The sequence below is a fragment of the Vigna radiata genome, chromosome 6 (assembly GCF_000741045.1).
Source record: "Vigna radiata var. radiata cultivar VC1973A chromosome 6, Vradiata_ver6, whole genome shotgun sequence".
Taxonomy (NCBI): domain Eukaryota; kingdom Viridiplantae; phylum Streptophyta; class Magnoliopsida; order Fabales; family Fabaceae; genus Vigna; species Vigna radiata.
Window position 1 is genome coordinate 3,627,176 of NC_028356.1, and position 16,953 is coordinate 3,644,128.

At 32.8% G+C, this 16,953-nt stretch overlaps 2 protein-coding genes across 4 annotated transcripts; both read left to right on the top strand.

Annotated features, from left to right (window-relative positions):
• Nucleotides 1-1,257: 1,257 nt before the first annotated feature.
• Nucleotides 1,258-9,193, top strand: LOC106764610 (abscisic-aldehyde oxidase). The gene is made up of 10 exons (XM_014648894.2): nucleotides 1,258-1,624; nucleotides 2,000-3,694; nucleotides 4,358-4,617; nucleotides 4,727-4,936; nucleotides 5,087-5,305; nucleotides 6,017-6,982; nucleotides 7,396-7,491; nucleotides 7,678-7,776; nucleotides 8,150-8,339; nucleotides 8,870-9,193. Exons 1-10 carry the CDS (start codon nucleotides 1,477-1,479, stop codon nucleotides 9,085-9,087), a joined length of 4,101 nt encoding a protein of 1,366 aa, XP_014504380.1. The 5' UTR covers nucleotides 1,258-1,476; the 3' UTR covers nucleotides 9,088-9,193.
• Nucleotides 9,194-11,049: 1,856 nt separating this feature from the next.
• Nucleotides 11,050-14,942, top strand: LOC106764611 (beta-glucosidase BoGH3B). 3 transcript variants are annotated; one of them, XM_014648895.2, is made up of 10 exons: nucleotides 11,050-11,134; nucleotides 11,294-11,533; nucleotides 11,722-11,926; nucleotides 12,248-12,338; nucleotides 12,431-12,576; nucleotides 12,867-13,110; nucleotides 13,310-13,414; nucleotides 13,503-13,685; nucleotides 13,767-13,971; nucleotides 14,291-14,942. In XM_014648895.2, exons 2-10 carry the CDS (start codon nucleotides 11,314-11,316, stop codon nucleotides 14,767-14,769), a joined length of 1,878 nt encoding a protein of 625 aa, XP_014504381.1. In that variant the 5' UTR covers nucleotides 11,050-11,134; nucleotides 11,294-11,313; the 3' UTR covers nucleotides 14,770-14,942. The 3 variants fall into 3 exon arrangements, with proteins under 3 accessions (XP_014504381.1, XP_022637665.1, XP_014504382.1); XM_022781944.1 differs by lacking the exon at nucleotides 11,050-11,134 and having other exon boundaries at nucleotides 11,391-11,533; nucleotides 11,654-11,926; XM_014648896.2 differs by lacking the exon at nucleotides 11,050-11,134 and having other exon boundaries at nucleotides 11,395-11,533; nucleotides 11,677-11,926.
• The last annotated feature ends 2,011 nt before the right edge of the window (nucleotides 14,943-16,953 follow it).

The window sequence follows — 16,953 nt, forward strand, 5'->3', positions numbered from 1 at the left end:
TTAATTATAATAAATGAACATGCCTAATAAAACTTTATTATATTTTTACTTCAATTATTTTGAACTTTCGACTTTAAGTAATACAATTAGTTTTTTAATTAATGCACATAATTAATTTTATTAATATAATTTATTAATAAGGTTAAATGAGTTAATGGAAACTTTAAAACTTATATATACTAAAATATACTCATAGGTATAATCACTGTAAAAAAAAATGATAAATACAGAATAAATATTTGACATATTTTATTTTTATTATAATAAAAAATATTCTTAATGAAGATATTTTAATTTTGTTAGTTGTATTTAAATTCTCCTAATAATAAAGATGATGCAAATATAATTAATTTTTCAATCATTCCAAATTTTTTTACGTTATAGAGTAACAATTTTGTTTAGATATTAATATTAATTTTTTTCTTTAATAAATATGCGTATTAAGAATCAAATACATATCTAATTTATTTAAATAATTAATAAAATTCATTAAATCAAGTTATTTAATGACTCAATTCAGTTTAAGAAGGTTAAATTAAGATTTATTTATGATTTCATTAAATTAAATTTAATATTTATGATTACATTAAATTAAATTTAATATTTATGATTGCATTAAATTAAATTTAATACATTAGTGAGTTTACAATACAATAAAATTAATATTTTATTGACTAAATTAGATTATTTTATTAAAAAAATTATTAATATTTAAAATAGTTTTTATTATGAATAAAAAATATAATTTTGGTTTGTGAAATAAATTTTAAATTGGTTCTTAACATTATCTCTCAAAGTTTGATCCTTTACATTACCAACCAAGGTTATCAAAATTTTAACTAATATATTTATTTTAAATTAGTGTCTAATTTTAAATTAAAAACCAATGTAAATACTATTTTTTTATAACTAAAACTTTAATAGTTAATGTTAAAAATCAATTTAGACTTTAATTCAATAATCTATTATAAGTTTCTACTTACAAAATGATTTTAAATACTAATAATTTTTAATTTATGAAATAATATTTAAATTAGTCAATTATATAGTGATTAATTGTTTTTATTTTTCAAAATGGATTATTAAATAATAGTTTTAATATTAGTGATCCAATACCCACTTGAATATACTTCCATTTTATTATATTTTTCTTGTTTGAATTAGTTGAAATAATTTGTTATAACAAATTATATGCAAAATCAAATTTAGATAAAAAAATTAATGGATAACGAACGAAAAATACTTAAATTTTAATAGATATTTAAAATTTATTTTAGTAAAAGACAATGAAAAAGAAGAACAAAAGGGCATCATACCCGTATCCAATGTTGTTACGTCACTCTCAACAGTTGACTGTGTTATAAAGAAGGTTGATCAGCTCGGAATGTTTACTCTCACTACAGACTCAGACACTGTAATAGTTTAAGCTTTTCTTCTGTTCTGTTACTGAAAACTGAAACACAATCAGCTGAAATTATGCAGCTGCAGAAGACTCCTACAAGTTTGGTTTTTGGTGTTAATGGTGAGAGGTTTGAGCTTTCCCATGTTCACCCGTCAACCACTTTACTCGAATTCTTGCGTACTCACACTCGTTTCAAGAGTGCCAAGCTTGGCTGTGGTGAAGGTACATGCATGTCTGTCTTTCTATGTGTTCAACCATTTTTATATCTTTCGGAGGTCATGGAGTTTATTGATTTCTTTGTTTCATTGCTGAATTAGTTTTTAGCTTTGTTCCCCTTCATGGGTGTATTTGAATTTCCATCTTTTTTATTTTTTATTTTTGTCTTTCAATTTCTGTAAGCTTGGTATTTGTGAAGGGATTTATATTTTCCTTTTTTTTCTCTGTAAGATTAATCTTAGACAACTGTGATTTTAATGTTTCCTCTTACTTTTCTAGTGCTCTACTCATGCAGATGAAGGAGGCGAAGGTGTTGGCTTTAAGTAGTTGTAATTTTTTTTTTCAATCTGGTACTTGATGTTTTGAAATGGTTGGTTTCAGGGGGATGTGGTGCTTGTGTAGTTTTAATCTCAAGATACGATCCGGTGCTTGAACAAGTTGAGGATTTTACAGCAAGCTCTTGTCTCACACTACTTTGCAGCATACATGGCTGTTCAATAACAACCAGTGAAGGAATTGGAAATTCTAAAGAAGGATTCCACCCAATTCATGAAAGATTTGCAGGATTCCATGCCACTCAATGTGGCTTTTGTACTCCTGGAATGTGTGTTTCCCTCTTTGGAACTCTTCTCAATGCTGAAAAGTCCGATCGTGCAGAGCCACCAGATGGGTTCTCAAAAGTAACTGTTAGTGAGGCTGAGAAGGCTATTGCAGGGAATCTTTGTCGCTGCACTGGGTACAGACCAATTGCTGATGTCTGCAAAAGCTTTGCAGCTGATGTTGATATGGAGGATTTGGGGTTTAACTCGTTTTGGAAAAAGGGAGAGAACAGGGACTTAAAGGTTAGTAGGTTGCCTCGATATGATCGTAATCAACTGAGTAGTAGATTTCCTACGTTTTTGAAGGAAATCAAGCAAGATGTGTTCTTGGCTTCTGAGAAGCACAGTTGGCACCGACCTATTAGTCTAACCCAGCTTCAGAGTTTATTAAAATCAAACAATTCCAATGGATCACGGATAAAAATTGTAGTTAGTAATACGGGTATGGGATATTACAAAGATAAAGAAGACTATGATAAGTACATTGATCTAAGGGGAATTTCTGAGCTTTCAAAGATCAGAATGGACCGAACAGGGATTGATATTGGAGCAGCAGTGACAATATCTAAAGCTATTGAAGTACTGAGGGAAGATATCAGAGGTGACTTTCTCTCAGATTATGTGATGATACTTGAAAAGATTGCTGATCATATGAGCAAAGTTGCCTCAGGATTTATTAGGAACACAGCCAGTGTTGGTGGAAATTTAGTCATGGCACAAAGGAATAATTTTCCCTCGGATATTGCTGTCATACTTCTTGCTGTTGATGCAATGGTTCACATTATGACTGGCACACAATTTGAGTGGCTGACACTGGAAGAATTTCTGGAAAGACCAGCGTTAGGTTTGGAAAGTGTGCTTTTAAGCATTAAAATTCCTAATTTGGAACTCAATCAAAGTGAATCCTCAGAACCAAGAAGTAGATTCCTCTTTGAAACATACCGAGCTTCTCCAAGGCCCCTTGGTAATGCCCTTCCCTACTTAAATGCTGCTTTCATGGTTAAGGTGTCTCCATGCAAGGATTCTGGTGGAACTATTATAGATACTTGTAGGTTGTCTTTTGGTGTTTACGGCAGTAAACATGCAATCAGAGGGAATAAAGTTGAGGAACTTCTATCTGGAAAACTTTTAAGTACTAGCGTTCTGTACGATGCTGTCGACTTGATTACATCAACTATTGCATCTCAAGATGATAAAGCAATAACAGCTTATCGTTCAAGTTTAGCTGCTGGTTTTATTTTTCAGTTCTTTAACCCTCTTATTGACAGTCCTGAAAGAATAAGCAATGGTTATTTGAATGGATATAATAATCATCCGTTTGCTCAGGATTTTGAATTAAAAGTCAGTCAGAAGCAGATACCTCATGACAAAGTTCCAACTTTACTAACATCTGGTAAACAAGTCCTTGAAGCAGGCTGTGAGCATCTTCCTGTTGGTGAGCCAATCGTAAAGTCTGGAGCTGCACTACAGGCTTCAGGTGTGTTTTGTATAATTAAGTTTGAAGTTGATTCTCTGACTGCTGTCTTTTCTTTGCATTTATATCAACGTTTCAGGGCAGTAAACTAGAATATTTACAGGACAAAGTTGGTGCCTTTTTCTATTAAATTCCATTTGCTAGAAAATGGTCCTTAGTGCTATCATAAGATTGTAAGCTTGTGACCTTGGTGATGAAATTTTATGTCTTGGAAACAACCTCTCTGCTTATGATGGTTAATTTGTTTACGTCTGAGCCTCTATAGGTCCTATGAATGGATAAGACTCTCAAAATCACTCTGTTTAAAGAAAACTGTTCTCCATCATGGTCTTGGTTCTGATGAAATGTGTATGCATATTTTGCATTTATAGTCTCCGGTTACCTTATAAGTATTGTGGAGATAACAATGCTAAAAGTTCCAATTCCCAGGTCATATAAACTTGCTCCAAATGCTTTTGATTCTGATGAATTTCTGCATCCATATTTTTGCATCTTGAAGTCTCTGGTTTCCTTTTAACTATGCTCAAAAGTTCACTTTCATAGTCACAGGCTAGTTTGTATGTGACTTGTTTTATGCTATTTGATGCCTGTGAATTATGACTTTCATGTTAGTTATTTAAATTTATGCTCCGTAACATGTACATACTTGTGAATAATCAAATACAGGTGAGGCTGTGTTCGTGGATGACATTCCATCACCACCAAATTGCTTACATGGAGCATATATTTATAGTGCTAAACCTTTAGCAAGGGTAAGGAGTATAAAACTCACCCCTGAGTTGCAAATGGATAGAGTAAGGGATGTCATTTCAAGTAAAGACATTCCCAATGGTGGGGAAAACATTGGATCTAAGACTATATTTGGGATTGAACCTCTATTTGCAGAAGAAGAAGCCAGATGTGTTGGTGAACGCCTTGCTTTTGTTGTGAGTTCTTAATCCCTATTGTGATCCAACAATATATGAGCTTATTTTTCATTTCTTTGGAGCTTGATATGATAATACTACCATTTTAGTCATGGAATGGCTTCTCTAGGTTGCAGATACTCAGAAAGTTGCAGATATGGCTGCAAACTCAGCTGTTGTTGATTATGATACTGAAAATCTGGAGCCGCCAATTCTATCAGTTGAAGATGCTGTTGAAAGATCTAGCTTTTTCGAAGTTCCTTCTGTTGTTTATCCAAAAGAAGTAGGTGATATATCAAAAGGAATGGCTGAAGCAGATCAAAAGATTCTTTCTGCTGAGGTACATTGGAAGTTATTTATTTCTCTCCTCTGTTTCCCTCTTCCTCTCATTTCGTGCCTTTGTGCTCCTTTGTTCCTCTGCAATGTGGAAGTTTGCTCCTGATTAATTAGTGTTTCAATGGTTATGCTGAATAAAATATGTGGAATACAGATGAAACTTGGGTCTCAATACTATTTTTATATGGAGCCACAAACTGCACTTGCTGTTCCAGATGAAGACAATTGCATTACGGTTTACTCTTCAAACCAATGCCCCGAGAGTACGCATTCTATTATAGCAAGATGCCTAGGCATTCCAGAAAGTAATGTTCGTGTAATTACAAGAAGGGTTGGGGGTGGTTTCGGGGGAAAGTCCATAAAAGCCATGCCTGTAAGTAGTTCTAATTTTTTGAAAATATAATTTTTTATTTTATGCCTGTCGTTTTTTTTCATTGACTAACTAATAAATTTTGTAGAGTCTTGACATGAACCTTCAAATCTCCTGTTTTTCGGGGAATACACTAATAATATGAAAGAAAAGAAAAAGAAAGTCTCTATAGTCATTCCACTGCTTTTATTTATGCATATAATTCAGCAATCTGGAGATGTCCTTATGATGTCTTTGACAATGTTTATTTATTTTTTTATCAAAGCAGCCGTTTGCTATTGAAATGTATATTTTGAATATAATACAATAGAAACTGGATTCCTAAAGCTATTTATAGTTTCTTGGATAGAAAATAATGTTAAGTGGGATGAATGGTAAAAATAAAAAAGTTCAGATAAGCAAACGAAACAGGTCAAAAAAAGGTGTAAAAACATTAGGTGAAAAGATCCTCTAGAAGAATTTCTTTGAATAAATCTTGAGACTAGTCCTCACTGGCCTAGGCCCTTCTCTTTATTACCTAGGGAAATCTCCTTAAACTGAGCCTGAGGTCCACGTTCTCAATTTTAAAAAATTTTGAAGTAACGTACAACTGTTTCCCTCTTATTTTGTGATAGTAGCTACCCCACCTCCTTACTAATTCTCTCAAAGTCTCTCTTACATGCAAAAGTTTATATGTCTGCATGCGTGTATAGTACTAACAAGTGGATCTTGCAGGTTGCCACATCATGTGCACTAGCTGCACATAAATTACAGCGCCCAGTAAGGATATATCTAAATCGAAAGACAGATATGATAATGGCTGGAGGAAGGCATCCTATGAAGATAACATACAGTGTTGGGTTTAGGAATGATGGTAAGATTACGGCACTCAAACTTCAAATTCTGGTCAATGCAGGGATATACGTGGATATAAGTGCAATAATGCCACATAATGTAGTTTCTGCACTAAAAAAGTACGATTGGGGTACGCTAGCTTGTGATGTAAAGGTATGCAGAACAAACCATCCCAGCAGATCTGCTATGAGGGGCCCTGGGGAAGTGCAGGGATCATTTATTGCTGAAGCTATTATAGAAAATGTTGCAGCTACACTTTCAAAGGATGTAGACTCCGTCAGAAGCATTAATCTTCACACATACAATAGTCTTCAGTCATTCTATGAGTACTCTCACGGTGAACCTAATGAGTATACCTTGCCTATGATATGGAATGAGTTAGCTGTTTCTGCAAACTATGACCAGAGAACCAAAATGGTGCAAGAGTTTAACAGGATTAATACATGGAAGAAAAGGGGAATCTCTCGAGTACCAGTTGTGTTTCAATTGATGCAAAGACCAACTCCTGGAAAAGTAAGTATTTTTTCAGACGGGTCTGTTGTTGTTGAAGTTGGAGGAATTGAAGTGGGTCAGGGTCTCTGGACGAAGGTGAAACAGATGGCTGCATATGCTCTTGGGGCTATTCAATGTGATGGAATTGGAGGTCTCTTGGACAAAATACGGGTTATACAATCTGATACTGTGAGCTTGATTCAAGGAGGATTCACTGCTGGGAGCACTACATCAGAATCAAGCTGCGAAGCAGTTAGGCTTTGCTGTAATATCTTGGTAGAGAGGCTAAAGCCTCTTAAGGAAAACCTTCAGAAGGAAATGGGCTCTATCAACTGGGAGACCCTTATTCTTCAGGTAGCTACTATAACATTCATAGGTTTTCCTCTCAAGGAATTCTCTTTCTGATCATCTTTACTGTTTCTCTCTTTATGATCCACATTGACAGATTATTTATGATTGAATTTAACTACTCCTTGCTGTGAGGTTTAGAAATATGTTTCTTTTTTTAAAAACTTTACATCAATGAATGTATATTGGTATTTGTAATTGTGCATAAGTTGTATTGCTTCAAGGATTTCCTACTGAGGTCTTGTAGGTACCTAGTGTTCTCACAATTAATGGGATCATAATTAACTCCTTTCAATTAAGAAAATATCAGGGGAGTAAACTGTGCAAATGAAATTGGGTGTAGAGAATTTCTTCTTATTTTCCTAGTCCATAAGCATAAATATTAATTGCCATGTTGCTGACAATTTATTAAAATACAGGCATACATGCAAGCTGTGAACTTATCAGCATCTTCATTTTATGTACCCAGCATGAGCTCCATGAGCTACCTTAATTATGGTGCTGCAATAAGTGAGGTAGGTTGGTTTTACATTTGGTTTTTTGTGCACATTTCAAATCAAATTGATATTTTTTTCAAGTTCACTGATAGTTACTTTTGAATGTAAGCACTGATGTCATATTTTCACATAAGCCATGTTATAGAAGTAATTGAGACAACTTATCTTGTACTGATATTTAAAATGATGCAAATTATTTCTCAGGTGGAAATAGATCTTCTGAATGGTGAAACCAGATTTTTGCAAACAGATATTATTTATGATTGTGGACAGAGTCTCAACCCTGCTGTGGATTTAGGACAGGTAAACTGACTACATATTTTTCATGCAAACTCAACTCTTAATCAAGGAATAACACAATACAATAGTTTGAGGCCCTCTGGGAGTCAAGGGGAGACTAAGAACTTGCACACTATTCCTTACTAAAAAATTACATTAATTTTTAGAAGTGCAAAAGACAAGAATCAACTCCTGATAACTTTCTGATATCTTGTTAAGAACTAAGAATTTTATTCCTTTAGCTAAAAATGTCTCTTAAGAACCAACTCAACAAAAAAGCTTGAGATTTTAGTTGGAGATCTTGGAATGTTTATGGTCTATATCAGGTTACAAATACTGTTCAATTATTCAACTATGTATATGCAATTCCTCCTGATTATATAATCACATCCTGCAGATTGAAGGAGCTTTTGTCCAGGGATTGGGGTATTTCATGCTTGAAGAATACCAAACAAATCTTGATGGTTTGGTGTTGCAAGACGGCACCTGGAACTACAAAATCCCTACAATAGACACTATACCATTACAGTTTAATGTTCAAATCCTCAACAGTGGTCACCACCAGCATCGAGTTCTCTCTTCAAAAGGTATGACCAAGTCACAAAAAATCTTTCTGTGCATTGGTGTTATTCATTTATTGTCCTCATGAATGCACGTCACTTGTCATGAAAAAGGAACTTCTGTAAATCCTCTTCCATTGTTTCATTATAGGTTTATTCTAGCAGTCAATTCCAAAATGTTGGGATGAAGTGAGGGAATATTTGTTAAACAGTATATACTTGCTGTGGCATAACTAACTAGTCAAGTACTGTAGTAGCTTGAATATGTGATGCAAGTTATAGTAACTAGTCATTTAGTGTAGTAGCTTGAATATGTTGCTCTAGAACAGAAATTAAAGAAAAGTGGTTTGGTAAAAAAGCTAAGGTGGAAGTGAATGGAACAGAAACAATCAATTCAATTTCTTCTGCATAATAGTTTGTGGGGGAAAATTGTGGTTATAACTTGTAGGCATGCTGCAGCCCATTTTTTGTATTAGAATGTTAATAAGATTGAGAAAGCTTCAGCTGTTCCTGTTTGAAAATCTAAAATGAAAAATATTGAAAATTTGTTGGTGCAGCATCTGGGGAGCCACCGTTACTTCTAGCAGCTTCAATTCACTGTGCCACAAGAGCAGCAGTGAAAGAAGCAAGGAAACAACTTCTTTCATGGAGCAACCAAGAAGGAGAAGATTCAATATTTCAGTTGGGGGTTCCTGCTACCATGCCTGTGGTGAAGGCACTCTGTGGATTTGACAATGTTGAAAGATACTTGAAATGGAAAATGGGAAGGACATGATACTGTTCACTGTCCTAGCTTAGTTAGCAGAATGATTTTTTCTATCCAATTTTCAGTCCTTCTGGTAAAAAATTAAAATAAGTTGAGCTTTTATCAGTTTATTTCACATAAAGATCATGCTAGTGCAAAACTTTCAATTTTTTTCATATGTTCACAATAAGAAACACTGGCTAAGTTTATGAGGGTAGTTTTTGCAGCAAGAATAAGATATATCTGGACGGTAATGTACTTTAATTATCCATAAAGTGCTTAAATTGGTGTTGGTCTTGCTTTACTATCAAGATGAACATGTTTTAATTTATAAAAACTAATTTATGTTGAAGGTAATTTTAAATTTATAAAAAGTAATTTTATTTGAGAAATGGTCGGTTTGTTAAAAGGAACACATGCCGACAAAATTTTGTTCTGCAATATGTTAATTTGTAAGGACAAACTTACATTACATGTACGAAAAGTTCACCAAATTCTGACGTTGAGATGCATCAATATTAATTTGAATATAAATGATTTGAATATAAATGCTGCATATGAAAGCTAAGCAATGTGTCAAATGCAAGCAAAAGATAGTGTTTCTTTTAGTTTATATTAGATGTCTAAAGATGAATATATAAATCTTACATGATATTCACATACTTTAAACAATCTTTTATCTCTAAAATCTGGAGATTCAGATTGAATTCATCCTTGATTTGTGGTTTGGTTTTATTTTTAACTATTTAAACATAAATTACGTGATATTGTAGTATTGAAGTTTAGTTAATGAAATTTTCATTTTTAAACATTAAGAAAGTTTAGACACTAATCTAAAAGATGTATTTAATTTTGGTTTAACTTATTTTGAACCGGTAGTACAAATTAAACTATTTAAATTATCATCTATTAAAAACTCATTGATAATATCAATTCTGTTTATTGAAAGGAGTTAATTTCATAAATATAATAAATTTTGTTTGAGTTTTTATGATAATTTTAAAGTAATATGTTTATTGCATTTTATGTTTCATATTTTAGCACATGATTACGAATAAAAGAGTTGGGATGTAAGCAAGCAAAAATAAAATGAGATTAATCATAATTAAATAATAAATATTATTTAATTTAAGCATAAAAAAATACCATTTTAGAACATTGCTTCTTTGTACTGAATGTGAGTAGTTAATATTGGAAGGTATATTTATTTATATGATTGGCATAACATCAGAAACACAGCCTGTAATTGTACTGCAACCAATCAATCACTCACAGCTGCTCTGCGATATCACCTCTCATTGGCCTCTTCTACAGACAGAAAAACTATTATATGCAAATAAAAAAGTAAGTAAAAATAGATAAAATAAATAAATAAAAGAGAAATGAAAATTTTTGGATTAAGAGAAGTATAAAAAGAGCATTAATGAAAAAAGATTGAAATAAATCAGAAATAAATATTGGTTTTTATCAATTTCGAAATTAATTTTCCTCTCGACTCTTAAATCAAATTATCTTACCTTACTTCTACTTACACAGAATTATTCCATCGCGTAAACCAAACAAAATTTTAGTCTCAAAAAATAATTAAGTTATTAAGTGGTTCATTCTTATTACTTAGTACAATTTTTCTTAATTTCTCTACACACTCATTCTACTATAATAGTAGTTTAAAGTTTTTCAAGAATAACAATAAATATGCGTATTTTATTGAAATTTTTTTATTAAAATAATTTATTGTCTTAATGAATTCTTTTTAAAGAAAAAAAATACAAACATTGTTATAATTTATTTGAGAAATAAAATTAATATTTTATTGAAAATGGGAATATAAGTTAATTTAGAAGTTTAGAAAAATAAAACTACTACTTTAGGATAGAAAGAATGGTATATTTGAGAGTTATGATAATAACATTTAGCTAAGTAACATAAAAAATAAAAATAAAATTTATGTGACTATATGATCGTGAGCACATGATAATTTATCCTGAGAAGTACACAGTACATATTAACAAAGCTCAGTCTCAAACCCACTTTGTTATCTGCATTCAACTTCTTCCCTTCAGTGGCTGGAGTAGAGGTAACCTTTCCTAATGTCATTACCTATGCTCTCAGTTCATGTGTTTTGATAGTTACTTGTTTTTCTCTTGTTTGATATGCATGTCAAATAATGGAATTCACATCTTATGGCTATATATTGTGAAAATATCTCACTACATTCAAATTATGTAACCTTTAGGTTCAACTTCAAGTGTTGAAATGGGGGCAATTTCAGCACCCCTTGTGGTTGTTCTGTTATTTTGCTGCCTAGTTTCTGTCTCACAAGCGGAATACTTGAAGTACAAAGACCCAACACAGTCACTGAATGTTAGAATCAAGGACTTACTGCAGCGGATGACCCTGGAGGAGAAGATAGGTCAAATGGTGCAGATTGAACGAAGTATTGCCACTCCTGAAGTGATGAAGAAGTACTTCATTGGTGAGCTCTCACCCAATCTCTGACCAAAAACCAGTACCTTATATGCTACTATACTATGCATTGTAGTTAGTAATGTTTTTTTTTTCCCTTATACAAGTGTACAATTTCTTTGATATAAAGGGTATAATCGTGTCTGCAATTAGGGAGGTGACATTAGAAAGAAATGTGATGTGATGATTGATGGACAGGGAGTGTGCTGAGTGGGGGAGGCAGTGTTCCAAAAATAAATGCATCTGCTGAGACTTGGATCGAAATGGTGAATGGGATTCAGAATGGATCTTTGTCTACACGCCTTGGGATTCCTATGATTTATGGCATAGATGCAGTTCATGGCCACAATAATGTCTACAAGGCCACCATCTTTCCTCACAATGTTGGGCTAGGAGTTACAAGGCAAGTATGCATATACTTAATGAATAATAATGGCCATTTTTCTTAGTGAGAAGATAATTTTTTGTTGTTTTGTAATTTGAAGACCTTGGTTTTCAAATGCTAATGGTGTCTTATGCAGTTGAAAGCAATATTTCAACATGTTGACATTTTCACTACACCCTTCAAATATTATCCCGCATTCAATGATAAACCAAATTGAACTATAGGATTTTATTATCGTGACCTTTTAGATCTTTAAAATGAGTTATAATTTCATTTTTATCTTTTAGCACTACCTTTCTGCTTAACTGAGTGCATAACCTAATTATATAATGCTAATAGGGATCCGGTGCTGATAAAGAAGATTGGAGATGCAACTGCCCTTGAAGTTAGAGCTACTGGAATTCAGTATGTTTTTGCTCCATGCATTGCGGTAATGTTGATGATTCCGTTCCTTTTACATCAAGTAAAAGTTTTAANATTTATCAAATGTCCTAATATGTTGGTAGCNTTTTTCTTCCATAGGTGTGCAGAGATCCTAGATGGGGGCGTTGCTATGAAAGTTACAGTGAGGACCCTAAGATTGTTGAAGCAATGACTGAAATTATTACTGGTTTGCAAGGAGACATCAGTGGAAATTCCAGAAAGGGGATTCCCTATGTTGCTGGAAAGTAAGATTCTTAACAGGAGCTTGAGTTCAGTGTGAACCATTAGATTATTTGGTCATCCTTAACTTTTTAAATACTTCCATAGTTCCATGCACATATGTTGGATGGTAATAATCACTCATTCCTTCTCAGCTCTTGTTTATAATTTATTGTTGTTAAGCTTTTGTTCTGTTTTTAATGCAAAAGCATTGTATTGCATTATGCTATTGTAAAATTACGAGTTTTGCTTCTACAAAAAGTGTTACATTATTAAACTTCAATATTGTTTCAACATTTAAATTAATTTGACACAGGAACAAGGTTGCGGCTTGTGCTAAGCATTATGTAGGAGATGGTGGCACATCCAGGGGTATTAATGAGAATAATACTTTGATTAATTATAGAGGATTGCTTAACATTCACATGCCTGCATATCATGACTCCATTGTCAAGGGGGTTTCAACAGTAATGGTCTCCTACTCTAGCTGGAATGGGAAGAAGATGCATGCTAATCATTTTCTTGTCACTGATTACCTCAAGAACAAACTGAAGTTCAGGGTAACAAATAAAACTTCTTTGATTAGTTATCTAACAAAGTAATTGAAGTGGTTCTTTTAATTTAGATTACATGCGGTTTTGGTTTTTCAAGTTTCTTTTTTACCTATTAAGTCTGTTTTTAAATATATAAGATAAGATCTTCCATCAAATTAATGATTAAACATGCAGTTTGTGATGTTCTCTTTTTGGCGTTTATCAGGGTTTTGTCATATCAGATTGGCTAGGCATTGACAAGATTACTTCTCCTCCTCATTCTAACTATTCATACTCTATTCAAGCTGGTGTTGGTGCTGGAATCGATATGGTAACAAAACAAGAAATTCGATGACTTTTGTGACCGAAATTTAGTATCACGACTCTTCATTTATTACTACATTTACATTGTTTTACAGATCATGGTTCCTTTTAATTTCACCGAATTCATTGATGTGCTGCATTATCAAGTAAAGAACGATATTATCCCTGAAAGTAGAATTGACGATGCTGTGGAAAGAATCTTAAGAGTAAAATTTGTCATGGGCTTGTTTGAGAATCCTCTTGCTGATCTAAGCCTGGTGAATCAACTTGGTAGTGAGGTATATTTCCAGAAGGATGTACTTTTAATATCTTTCAAATGAAAAAAGTTTTTATTTTATGAACTACTGTGCCTTGAACAGGAGCATAGACAGTTAGCAAGGGAAGCTGTAAGGAAATCTCTTGTGTTGCTAAAGAATGGTAAATCTGCTGAGAAACCTCTACTTCCCCTTCCCAAGAAAGCTGCAAATATACTGGTGGCAGGAAGTCATGCTGACAATTTGGGTTACCAATGTGGAGGTTGGACAATTACCTGGCAGGGAGCTGGTGGCAACAATCTCACTGTTGGTAAGCCACCGTAGTTAATTTTGGTGTAGGACAAAATAAACTCTTCATCATCTCATTCTGTTTCTTCAAAAATATGCATAACTTTGTTTTTCAATGCATAGAGTAACCTGTGACAAGGATACAGAATGTAATATATCTTTTGGGTAAGAGTATGGTGTGAAGTTTCAAAAAACCACTGGTGTCAATGTAATTTTCCCCAAACATTAACTCTGAACCATTTAAAACATTCATACACACTGCAACTTGGATGTCTGATTATGGTTTTTTTGTTGTAGGATAGTTACGGTTTATCTGACAAAAACTATCATTTTCTTAACAGGTACAACAATTTTTGATGCTGTAAAACAAACAATTGATCCTGCTACTAATGTTTTCTACAAGGAAAGTCCTGACCCCACCTTTGTCAAGTCCAACAACTTTTCTTATGCCATAGTCATTGTAGGGGAACCCCCTTATGCAGAAACATTTGGTGATAGTTTGAATCTAACTATACCTGAGCCAGGTCCAAGCACCATTACCAATGTATGTGAATCTATCCAATGCGTGGTAGTTCTCATCACTGGTCGTCCAGTAGTGATTCAGCCTTATCTATCAAAAATAGACGCTCTTGTGGCTGCATGGCTTCCAGGAACTGAAGGCCAAGGTGTCGCCGACCTTCTATTTGGTGATTATGGATTCACCGGCAAGCTTGCAAGAACATGGTTCAAGACAGTTAACCAACTTCCAATGAATGTTGGTGATAAAAATTATGATCCTCTATTTCCATTTGGATTTGGGTTAACTACTAACCCCACCTAGCACTAAAACAAGATTACTACTCAAAAGTCTCACGGTTCCTTTTCAGCAAGGAGATTCGTAATAGTCTTGGGCAGTGAATGATCACACGTGTATGTTTGTAATGAAAACCGTAGAGAAACTTAGCACTACAAAAGAAGCATGTCATTTAAAATAAAATTTACTGTTTGCTAAAATTTGCTAAGGGTTCTAACATAAACTACAACTAAATGTTTGCTAAAGTGCCACGTCCCTAGAAGGCAACCTTTCTTGGAGGAATCACTACATACTTGTTTCTTGGAAATGCATGTCGTGCTAGATCTACCAAAGATTTGAAGCTATAGGGTTCGTGCACAGATAACTTTGACAGAACCTTTCTGTTAAGTCGGATATTCTCCTGCATCAGCCCATGCATGAAGTTACCTCATAGTACATAGAACAAGGTTAACTTGAAGCCAGAGGCAAGTTCACCGAAGAATCCAATCTGTACAAAGCCAGCTATTCTGCGCCATAGACCACTTCACTTTCATGACATACTCCTAACACACATCAAAGACAAATTCCATCTTTGAAGAAAGAAATTAATGATTTTCTCATCCCATAAATCCTACTACAAAAAATATAAAAGAAATTAAGAAAGCAATAAATAAAAAAAAAAAAAAAAGTGAATAAGCGAGCAAAGAAAGCAAACAAGCAAGAAAGAAAACAAGAAACATAACTACTGACGAAATTTTTTTCCAACTTTCATCTACAACCATAACTAAGATCACTTCAAAAACATAACTTCAATTTCTATTGTATAAGTTATTTAGGTTTCTAGTTTAGCGTTTAGTTATTATGGTTTATGGTTTAAGGCTAAGAGTTAATGTTAAAGTTTAGGATTTGGGATTTATTATTTATGATTTATGGTTTAATACTTTTGGTTTATGGTTTATTATTTATTGTTTATGATTTAAGGTTTAGGATTTAAGGTTTAGGATTTAATGTTAGAGTTAGGTTTAGGGTTAGAGTTTGATGTTTAGTGTTTAGAGTTTGAGATTGAGATTGGGTTTGGAGTTAACATTTGTTTCAAGGTTAGGATTAATGTTAGGGTTTATGGTTTAGGTTTTGGGTTTAGGTATATAGTGTAGGGTTTAGGTTTAGGGTTTGGGTTTATGTTTTGGATTTATGGTTATTCTTGACCAATCTTTGGCCTTTATGTTCATCCATGAAAAAACATAGAACATCTCTCACTGATTGTGAATTTGTTGAATACATGTCACAATCCAGAAATAGAATGATTTTCTCTCTGCCAATCTTTGAAGATATTCTTAGCTACATTTTGGTCAAAGAAAATAATGTTATACTCAATGCGCAATGACTGAACAATATTTCGTAAAGTACTGATGCTTATGTATAGACACAATGTATCATTGACATTTATGTGTCAATGTAAATAACTTATACAATATCATACGAGTCATTCACCGACTGTAGAATAATTATATTGTAACAATTCTTATTTTACATACCACAATTTCACGAAAATATTTAAGAATTATATGATTAATTTAAATATTTGTTATTATTTTATTATAACATATTATTTTATTCTATATGATTTGAAAATAATACGGTCATATTACTTGTTTTAACCCAATGAGATTCATTGGGTGGATAGAATTATCTTTTTTAGCTGAAGTAAATCTGATTAAGTTGCTTACGTATATTTTTAAGTTAGACGTTTTTTATAACATAAATTGAGATGCATGCTCCATGCAGATTTTTCTTGTTGGAGGGTTTTTTTTAGTAAAAGCTACTCTTTTATTGAATTATGAACACTTTAAATAGAATAAAAAATCAACCTGCACAAAGCAAAATAGAAATACATAGAACACGATTCTATGTTTAATAACTTTCTAAAAATTCTAAAATTGATTAAGTTGTTTGAAACAGTCAAACATCCTTAAAAAAATAATAAATTAAATGAAAAAAAGAAATTGTTGTAATTGTTTCAATTTTAAGTAAAACTGTAACACTCCTCTTTACTTTAGTTGTTGCGAATTCCAATTCTCTAAGAAATTCAAAACTTGCCTTTTGGTAAAGGCTTGGTAAATATATCAACCAGTTACAATTCATATTTGTAATAAGTCAAGCTAACTTTATCTTTTTTTTTCACTTTTCTTAGAAAGAATAATTTGATATTGAAATGTTTGGTTTATCCATAAA

Excerpts from the sequence above, each read along its gene's own strand:
- LOC106764611 (XM_014648895.2), top strand. The coding sequence starts at position 11,314 with ATGGGGGCAATTTCAGCACCCCTTGTGGTTGTTCTGTTATTTTGCTGC. Across the intron at positions 12,339-12,430 it reads TTTTTGCTCCATGCATTGCG|GTGTGCAGAGATCCTAGATG; the intron begins GTAATGTTGATG and ends TTTCTTCCATAG. Across the intron at positions 13,686-13,766 it reads TGAATCAACTTGGTAGTGAG|GAGCATAGACAGTTAGCAAG; the intron begins GTATATTTCCAG and ends TGCCTTGAACAG.
- LOC106764610 (XM_014648894.2), top strand. The coding sequence starts at position 1,477 with ATGCAGCTGCAGAAGACTCCTACAAGTTTGGTTTTTGGTGTTAATGGT. Across the intron at positions 6,983-7,395 it reads GGGAGACCCTTATTCTTCAG|GCATACATGCAAGCTGTGAA; the intron begins GTAGCTACTATA and ends ATTAAAATACAG. Across the intron at positions 7,492-7,677 it reads ATGGTGCTGCAATAAGTGAG|GTGGAAATAGATCTTCTGAA; the intron begins GTAGGTTGGTTT and ends ATTATTTCTCAG.